Below are 10,791 nucleotides of genomic sequence, written 5' to 3'. Positions count from 1 at the left end.
TTTGACAGTTTACGCAGAAGATAAAATTAAAACCACAGGCAGTGAGTCAAGCTTAAGCATTTAATTATATTGCTCTAGTAAATAAATATTAATATATGGCTTAGATGCTAAGCTGTTAATTTGTCTTTTGGCAGTAAATAGAGAAGCAGAGCACAGAACAGAAGACATCAGTCCTGGGATTCCGGACGTTAGACCAGAGATGCCAAAGACCACTACTCAAAGCACAAACTCAGCTCTATGTTTGACCAAAGAAAACAAACTTCAATTCCTTACTATATTGCCGTTACTATCACCATCTTCATTATTATTATTCAACCTCAACCATAATTTGAGTATTAACTCTTACCAACTCAACATACATAAACTGAAAGATTCCTTATACACACTCCTGTGCTTGCTCGACTCAAAGGAAGAATCAATATGGAACCTTCTACATCTTCAGAAAAGCAGCCACCAAAAGGAAGAGTTTTGAAGGAGAAGAGAGCAAAGTTTTACATTATTCGAAGATGCATAGTCATGCTTCTCTGTTGGAAGGATAAAGGAGACAAGGAATAATACCGGTAAAACACTCACTCACTTCAAAGAACACTGTTTCTACTGTTCATGTATATTCCATTATTCTAAGGTAAATAAAAATGGTTATAATATTGCAGCTGTTTTATTCTGCTTATAGATTACCAGAGAAGCACTGCAAGATGACTAGCCTATGAAGGTCAAAAGCAACGTATAAAGAAGGCTTTTTCACCTACTCGGTGAATGAGATGCTGTTGATCTACTATATTATTCTTTTTTACTTTGAGTAAGTTTGTACTTTTTGAATATACAAAAGCAATACATCTGTAATAGGAGCTATAGAGAGTGAATCAGTGATTTTATCCACACACAAGCACAGGCAAAGAAATAGGGTAGATGTAGAAGATGAAACCTAGAACAAAAAGGAAATATAGACCTCAGCTTAGCTCAAATTAGTCTTATATGGCATCCTCTATACATGTAACATGTTACTTTATAGAGATATTCATTACCCCATGTTTCCCATCCACCATAACCAAATGTAATGGGCAGTCCAGAATCGTTTTCATTTTAGCGCAAAATATGATTTGAGTCCTAACTAAAGAATTAAGAAGCTAAATTTCACAATCATAATTTTTGTTTATAGACCAATTTGATATAAAGTATTGTATTACATGAACAAATTTAAAGGTTTTGCTAACAAAGACTAATGTCTAGACTCTAGATTAAATAAAATAAAATAATCGACAATTTAAAGGTTTTACAGCACATAAAATAACTCTTTCTAAAAATTTCTACTATTTCAGAGGCTAATGGCCTGTAATTTCAGAGATCATTTAAAGGTTACACATAAAATATTAACTAGGCAGAAATTCTTGTATAGACTTCGTTAGCCTCTTTGTTTTAACTAGATGGGTAATAGCACAAATTCTTGTTCCACACAATAATCTTACATTTTAACGATGTGTCAATTGTTCTTTCTTAAAAGGATTATTTGTCAACTGTTAATGGGTTTAATTTGCACAAGTCTCGCTCCTAATGCTAATAGCAAATCTCAAGGACTAAGTAGAACTTTGAATCTGCGCTAAAATTATGACTGAGAAATTGAAAATCAGAGTTTGGAGGTAAACAATATGACCAAACAGTTGTTCCAACCCATTCAATTTTGTTACTGTCTTCCATCCTATCATACAATTTGAATCTGCACTAAAATTATGACTGAGAAATTGAAAATCAGTGTTTGGAGATAAACAATACGACCATAACAGTTGTTCCACCCCATTCAATTTTGTTACTATCTTCCATCCTATCATACAATAATTGTAGCTAGATATAAATTTTACAAGTGTCATAAAAATATCAAATACTTTTTTAGACAAAATTAAAAAACTCAATGAAAAACCTTGATAAGTGTTGTGAGGTGTTAGAGCCCCATCAGGTTCTAGCCATAAACTAACGCAACCAGGACTTGCAACTAGCTAACTGGAAAGCATCAAAGGTATTTTAATTTACATGTCCATCAAGGGCTAATTAGACTGAACTTTTATCTTAACCTCTATTGCTAGTACTTACAGATTTATTGTATAAAGTAGAGGTGACCAAATAACGGGCTGGGATGAGTTATACATGTCTTTTAGACTCTAACCCGTCCCTAAACCCAAACAAAATCCAATTCTACGGGTCAAATTTAGACCGAGTTGGTTCAAAACAGTGAAACACAATTGAAACAAAATTTTAAGGTAATGATTCAATTATGACTTAAGATTGAATGTAAAAGATTGAAAGTTTTTTGGCATTTTATGTACTCAAACTCAAAACATGATTCGTAGGATAGTACTTTACTACAAGATTTCTACCTAAAGTAACATAGATTTCACATCAAATAGTGTTTATAAAACCTCATTACCAAAGTGAAAGGTCTAACAACTAGGTGTTTGGTTGAATAATGGACGGTTGGGACGACTTATACTCAAGCCGAACCCATCCCTAAATTTTGGTCAGGCCAATTCTTTATACCATAACCCGTCCCTAGACCTAAACAAACCCAACGCTTTGCGGGTCAAGTGGGACAAAGACTAGACGGGTTTAGGATTTGGGTCCTGCTTACCCTTGGTATAAGGTGGAAGCAGCTCGCAATGACATATTTTTCATTCTTCATTCTTTCTTTTATCACTGAGACATCTTTCTGTACTCATCCAATAAATCAAAACATTTCCCTGAATGTCCACACCTTCAGATAAAACTCATCACATTGCATCGCATTTACTTAAACCCAATACTATGCTTCTAATCAAGTCCTAAACATAGCTAGCATACTCATGAACAGATTGAACTACATCGGTTTGCTACATTAGAATTAAAATCCAAATCATTGATTAATTTCAACGGTTTCCAACAATTTAAATTCAAACACAAAATCTATTCGAAACAATGCAATTCTAAATATGGAAGAAAGAAATCAAATAAAATCAAATGATGAATGAAAGAAATAGAAACAATAGCATAACAGCATCAAGATTAACATGTATGATATAATAGGCAGCACATATAAGCAAAAGAGACACAAAATGGAATCACATGTTCATAATTCTGACATCGAAGTTCTACAAAGATGATGTTAATAAATTTGAAATCCAAATCCCTTACTTATACATGAAATAACAATAAAAAAAAAAGGTCTGTACATCGAACCAGTAGCATCGTTTTCAAACGGGGAGGTTGGTGATATCGTTTGGGGTCTTAACGGAGGGATCAGGATTGTTGACGGTGGTGGTGACGGAGTCGGAGTAATCATCGTCTTCGTCGTTATCAGGAGGATCAGAAGTGGTGACGTTGACGCAAGAAAAGCGTTCCAAGGAAGAGAAGAAAGCGGAAGAGACGGTGGACCCCACCCAGGTTGCCATCTGATCCAACTTCTCTTTAGATATCAGGCTGCCGTTGTTCTCCATCGTGGTCGACGCCCAATCAGATCTAAAATCTTTTTCTGTTAGTTCTAAGAATTACAACAACCACCCAAACAACAAGAATAAACAACCTCCTAAATTACCAATTGCCCCTCTAAATATACTAATTATTACACGTTTCCGCTAAGTCTAATTTCAAATCATCGCGTCATTCTTTTTTTTTTTTTTTTTAATCGGCAAATATTATTAAACGTCATCCCCGCAAGACGTAAGGTATAGACGAAACAAGATACAAATGGTGCCGCATATAGACGGTACACCATAACCACCTAAAAACACTCATGAAGATAAACCCACCAAAATATATCGCCACCTAAAATAGACTCAAAAAAAAAAGCACTGTAAACACGGTATTCACCACCGTCCATCGTCACTACTCACCCACAAAGAACACCCTCAAAATAAAACTCCCAGACCCCAACACCCAAGTTGAGCCACATTTCGAAGAGCACCTAACCGAAGGATCATTCAGCTATCACAAACCTCGCGACCTCCGATCCACCGAAAGAGCACAACACAAAGCCCAAAAACCAATTTGAGTTAAAGAATTGACTCCCGATCTCGAATCAAAAGCGATCGGCCCACCAGACTATAGTATCAAATTAGCAGGGCACCCCTCGCCCCCGGTACACCAGAGAAAAACCAAATCAAGTCAAACAAAGATTGCAGCTAGACCCCGACTCCCGATCTCGAAGGCAAATGAACCGGCCCACCGAAAACCAGCACACAATATGTAAGACGAAAGACATGGCATGCGAAGTTTAAACAACAAACAAATCAAAAGGAAAAGTCATCGCGTCATTCATTGGTCCATTCCGCCGGATTTCATAACGTGGATTTTAAAATTTACAGTCAATTATTATCCAACAAAAAAAAAATTACTGTCAATTGTTTAAATTGATCTTGTACTACACGTTCATGTGAAATAAGAAAACACATTCTAATACTACTAATTTGAATTTCTTGTTATTTCTTACAGTGATATATGTTAAGTCCAGAAAAATGATCGATCTAGATGTTAAATTTTTCTTGATTTTTTTAAACATGTTTTGGATGTTACAAACTTAAAATATAGTTTTACATAAAAAAATTATAATTTTATATCTTGAAAAAATAGAATTTTTCGACTAACACGAGTTAATTTTGAATTTTTAAGACTTCAAAAACTCAAAACAAAACAAATGAAATCTCGTCATAGAAACCAAATTTAGACATATGCAAAGTTTCATAGCATTTCGAATATGCCTCGAATATTCCGAGTAACGGATCAAATTTCATTCCCTAATTTTGTATGCATGATTAGAACATTATAAGAATCATCATCATTAAGAAATTTTGGAGTTTTTAAATGATAGACGAATATGAAAAAGATGTGATCAAGAATATTTAATAAATATGTGATAAAAACATAATATTTTGACATTCTTACCCAAAAAAACCAATGTGAAAGAAATGAAAATGGCTTTCTTTGTCGAGGGAGTGAAAACTTGTTACTGGTAGTTTTTTTTCCGAAAAACTCCATCGTAAAAAAATAGTTGGAATGAAAACATAGTTGGATTCTAACTTGTCATGTTCATAATTTTATATTATAACCTTGTCATTTGAAAATTCTTTGATTTTGAACTTTTATAAAAATTGACTGTGTAAATTTGATGAGATGGTACGCTGACTTGGCTTTTTATAAAAAAAAACAATTTTTTTAATTTCAACTTCTTTTTTTATTAGACACTTTAAAATAAACAAAAAGATATGCATCAAGTCGTAGTAATAATAATTATATCCTTTCAATTGCCTTCATAAACCCATAATTTTTATCAACTCACACTCAACGTGCACTTTCAAATCTGGTTTGGATGTATTTTTGTCCTTCGGTCAACCTCTTTACTTATGATCTTGTTTGTCCTTTCAAGAATCATGGTTTGGGTTCATGCTCTCCATTGTTCACCCTCTCTCTTTCAGATCTATTTTTTACTCGAGCCTATCAGTCTGACGCTGAAACCTGGTGAGTCATGTACGAAATGATGTGAATATGACCATATTGTAGAAGGCGATGAAGGGGGAGAAAGAAATTATTTGGATTTTTTAGGTTTATAAATGATTAAGGAGGGAGATAAATAACATGGGTTTTCAATGTTCATTGATTTTGTGCATTAATTTATTTTTTTAATTTATGTTAACAGGATGAAGGAGGAAAGTGTCGAGTTGATTTGCAAATTTTTCTGGGTTCGTAAGCCATGTATTTGTCTTCTCGGCCTTTGTGTTCATCTTTATGTTATTCGCCTCGGTGTTCTTGTTGGTGTGTTTTTATTGTTGTTTTTATCGATTGTTTGCTTGGTGTTTATGGGTTTATGTTTTTTTTTGGTATATGGGTTGTTTGGTGGTGAAAATAAAAAAACAAAATTTTTTTGGTTCATGGAGAGTGATGGACATTAGGGTTTATACAAAAACAAAATGATGAAGATTGTGGAATTTTGGAGTAATGATTTGGGGGAGATGAAATTTTTTAGGGGTGGATTACAGAGAAAAGAGGGATTAAGGGTAGTAAATTATTCGTGGGGTGAAAGGATACAAAGTCGTGAGTTTCTTTCGTGAATTTATGGGCTTGTGCCATGGAGGTTTGAATTTTTAGGGTTGAATATAAATATTCTAGGTTTGAAGTATTGATCTGACCTCATAAAGAGAAGATCGTCTGGTGCAGTGAGCTTCTTGCTAGTTGTTTTTGGAAATGCAGCGGGGAGGGGGTGGTTGTACATGCAGGCACACTGACACTCTAATCAGTATTTTGAGCAAGAAGTGGGGGTTAAAGATAGAATGAACTGTGCCCTGGAGGATGCAAATAATCATTTTATACAGTGGAGGTGCAGGGAGTCAGTTGTTATGGCAATTTAGTCGTTGGAAGACGTGGTATGTAACCGCACAACAGGATAATTAGATGGCAGATTAGACTATCATGATTCAATGTTTAAATCGATCTAGTACCGTTGCGAGCACACGTCCCCAATAGAGGAGGGTGTGAATGATATGATTGGACCAAGTGGATTTGGGTCTAGTGTTTGGATCCTGGATTTTGAGCAAGACCCTTTAGGCAGTCAAAGACAAGTATGAAAATCATGATGGCAAGGATGATGAAGGAAAAAGACAAGGTAAAATAAAAAAGATTTTATTTTGTTTTTAATTTTGTATTGGTTTGTATTTAATAACAAAAATGTCGTGTGGAAATTAAAAAATGGGAAAAAATTTAAAAAGTAAATTCAACGTGTTGTATCATCATTTTACACATTCAGTTGTCATGAATGTTCAAAATAAAATAATTTTCAAAATACAAGGTTGGAATCTATATTTTTTACAGGGGTTCAACCAAATTTTGCTCAAATGACAGGGAGCAAAACACTATTTAACCTTTCTTTTGTCAGGTGTTTATGGCTGATCCGTTACGCTTTCCGTGTTCTTAGAGCAAAGTACCAACTAGCAACAAATGAGAATAACAAAAGGCTTGAAGTGTAGCAACAAATGAGAACAACAAGAGGCTTGAGGTGAGATGTATTGCATTTTTTTAATAATAAATGTTAGTTTGTTAATTGTTATGTTAATACTTTCTCTCCGGTGAAATGAATTATACATCTTTAACTAATACACTAAACTAATACCAAAAAAAAACTAATACACTAAACTTAAAAACAAAAAATAACAACTATCGAGATCAATTATTGGAACATCCACTCAAAACAAACAAACTTATAATATATGATAAAACACCTTTCTGATGCATATATTTACTAAAGAAAATAAAATTTTAACAATGCGTTTGTTTCCCCTCTACAAATTAAATTCCTGAGAATGTAAGATGGGAATCATTTATTCCAATGTTTGGTACACATGCATACAAAAAGGTTCCAAGGAATTAATTATACCCGGTAATTATTTTCAACTATATTATCCCATTTTTTATTCTCAGCACAAAGGATGGGAATAACTTATTCCCAGCGGTTAACATCCATTAATATCACAAAAGTTCATTTCTACCCCATGTAACTGCATGGCATCCCACGTTTCTACCTATTTATGTGCCACGTTTTCTTCTTGCCTTTACACAGGTTTTGCAACAAATTACACAATTACACACTTGTAATACTCAAGGTGGATAATTCAATTAGTACTTAACAAAACTCATGTGATTCGAATTGTATCAGTAAGAGTACATAGACATGGATGAATTGATGTGTAATAAATTGAAATTATCAAATCCGTTAGTTTGATTATTCGATGCTTTGAAGAAGAAAAAAAATAGAGAGAAAATTGAGGAGACATATGTTTTACATAGTAGGGGTATTTTAATAAATTATATCACGGCTTTAAAAAAGAATTCCCATGAATTTAAATCATCAAACAAACACTTTTATCAAACTTTCCTAGGAATAAAATTCCCACTCTAACATTCCTAGGAAAGTTAATCCTGGGAATACATTTTCATTCCATGTAACAAACACACATGCCACATCCCCACTATAGAAAAGGTTTGTCCCTTGCTCCCTGCTTGTGTCATGTTATGTTAGTGATGCATTATATTTTTCATTGATAGAAAGGTAAGATGTATTGTCTAAATTGTCATTTGTAAAAAAAATACTTTTTTTTACTCCTAGTGTAAAAAAATCTTAAACAAATATATTATTTACATAAATCAATACAATTTCTTTAAATTGAAAATACTATTATGTTATATAAATATTATTAGTGTTGTTGTTGGCTTGTTGTTGTTTTCGGTTGTTTGTTTGTTTGGTGTTTATGGATTTATGTTAGTTTTTTTTGCATATATGAGTTGTTTTGTGATTTTATGCAAAATGATAAATACGATTTTTTTTATGCGATGCATATGCAAGAAAAAAGAAAGAAGAAAAAAAGATAAACACGTTTTTTTGGGTTCATGGAGGGTGATGAACAATGGGGTTTATATAAACACAATGATGAATATTATGAGGTTTTGGAGTAATGATTTGTGAGAGATGAATTTTTTTAGGGGTGGGTTACAGGGAAGAGAGAGATTAGGGGTAGTGAATTAGTTGTGGGTTGAAAGGATAAAGAATTGTCAGTTTTTTTCGTGAATTTCTAGGCTCGTGTAGTGGAGATTTGAATTTATGGGTTTGAGTACAGATATTTTGGGTTTCATGTATTGATATGACCTGATCAGGGGAACAACATTCAATGCGGTGAGCTTCCTGCTAATTGGTTGTTGGAACGACGGTGGGGGAGGGACAGAGAGTGGTGGTTATACATGCTGCCACTATGACGCTCAAGTCAATATTTTGAGCAAGAAGGTGGGTTAATGATACAATAAATTGTACCGTGGAGGATGTAATTGATCCTGTTATATAGTGGAGGTGCATGGAGCCAGTTGTTGTGGCTATTTATTCGTTGGTCCACTGTTACATATGACGTGGTCTGTAACCGTCGAGCGGCATGATTTGGTGGCAGGTATTGACTGTTACGATTCAATGTTTAAATCGATCTAGTATTGTTGCGAGCACATGTCCCAGGTAGATGAGGGTGTGAATAGTGTGATTGGACCACGTGGATTTGGGCTTAGTGTTGGGATCCTAGATCGCAAGCAAGACCCTTTGGGCGGTCCAGAAGAAGTATGGAGACCGTGGTGGACGGTTGCTTTTCTGACATTTAATATGTCTTAGCAACACAAGTAAAAGACCAAAAAACCCAACGGCAGTTAACTGCCGCTGGGTTTCTAGTTATAACCCAACGGTAGTTAACTACCGCTGGGGGGTATTTCAGTAATTTAGTTGTGTTATTAGGAACTTCTGAATGTCAAAAAAGCAATTGTCATCGTGGTGTAGGGATGATGAATGAAAGAGAAATGAAAAAAAAAGAATTTATTTTGTTTTTAATTTTGTATCAGTTTATCTATACTATATATAAAAGGAATACATGGTTTTGGGTTGACTTTTAACTTTCAATTATACCCTCCTTAAACAAATTTGCCTAGAATGCTATATTGTTGATGTCTTTCAAAAGGATAAGAATGTATATCATATATTTGCTGTATTGTTGATGTCATTGAAAAATACCAGTATATTTTGTTACAATATGAAAATGCAAAATATCTATACATATAATTTTAATAAAAATCAAAATAATTACCCCCCCCCCCCCCACAATTTTGAGCAACATGGCCACATGTACTATAATTTTTAGTACACAAACACTTAAGCCTTCACATTGTACTTTCAGCCACCTCCCATAAAATTTTGTGTGTCTAACCACAATTTTGTTCATATAAAGTTCAACTCAAACCCAAACATATTTTCCACTACATCCCTCCATAGCTTTGACCTCAACTGTAACTGAACTTTCAACAGTTGTATGAAGGGGGAAGAGTACACTCTCACTCCATATTACGTGACACCCAAGCTTGGATTACAAATCCAAGTCACAACTATATCAATGATTCAACTTTCTGAATCCAAATGTCGAACCCAATTATTCAATATGAGACAATGGTAAAACCATTTTGTAGTTTCTTTGTTGTTGTGAATCTTGCTCTTTTCTACCGAATAAGCGATACCTAGATTTATCATCCGATATGAGATTTTTTATTTTACGTTAAAATGAACTTCATTCAAATATAAAAATGAATAGTTAACCATATTTTGAAGCCAACACAGTTACTAATTTATGTATTGCAAGAAAATTTATTTGTTTAATTTTGCAAAACAAAAGAAAATAAAACAGAATTATAAACGAATATAGCGAATTGGACTGATAGGATCAAATAATTAAAGCCTAAGGAAAGGGAAATATATCAACAAATAAGATCGCAGTAGAGCGACTTACAAAGGGAAATGACATGCTCCCACACACAAGAGGCAATCCCATTGGCTAAAACCGTCCTAAATCGATTTACAATTGGTCCACCTAATCACCAATGACATGTTCGAAATTAAGAGTAAACACTATAAAAAGCGCAGAGCAACACTCGTATCATCATCAATACATCTTTCTTTGAATCACAACAAGACGGTGACGAATACATCTCACAACACCGCTAATATACATCCTCCGCTAATATACTTTTAAACGTAAAAGATAACTAGAAACATAAAATGACAACTATCGAGATCGATCACTAAATCATCCACCCAAACAAACAAATTTGTAATATAGATAAAACACTACTGTGATACATATATATTTACTGAACATAATAAAATTATAAGGGGTGTCATTGACCATGGCACATTCCCCGCTCCAGAGAAGGTTTGTTTGTCCCTGCTACATTTTCAATTGATAAAAAGGTAAGATGTATTAC

At 34.0% G+C, this 10,791-nt stretch overlaps 1 protein-coding gene across 1 annotated transcript; it reads right to left on the bottom strand.

The window, feature by feature from the left end:
* Positions 1 to 3,061: 3,061 nt before the first annotated feature.
* Positions 3,062 to 3,540, bottom strand: LOC146934370 (uncharacterized). Its single transcript, XM_085706248.1, has one exon. It carries the CDS (start codon positions 3,459 to 3,461, stop codon positions 3,219 to 3,221), a length of 243 nt encoding a protein of 80 aa, XP_085562374.1. The 5' UTR covers positions 3,462 to 3,540; the 3' UTR covers positions 3,062 to 3,218.
* Positions 3,541 to 10,791: the final 7,251 nt, after the last annotated feature.

This window comes from Medicago sativa, chromosome 4 (genome assembly GCF_051527215.1).
Source record: "Medicago sativa cultivar Bolivia chromosome 4, Bolivia_mono, whole genome shotgun sequence".
NCBI classification, from domain to species: domain Eukaryota; kingdom Viridiplantae; phylum Streptophyta; class Magnoliopsida; order Fabales; family Fabaceae; genus Medicago; species Medicago sativa.
The sequence above is the reverse complement of the archived record's forward strand: the minus strand, read 5'-3'. Positions and strand labels throughout refer to the sequence as shown.

Excerpts from the sequence above, each read along its gene's own strand:
- LOC146934370 (XM_085706248.1), bottom strand. The coding sequence starts at position 3,461 with ATGGAGAACAACGGCAGCCTGATATCTAAAGAGAAGTTGGATCAGATG.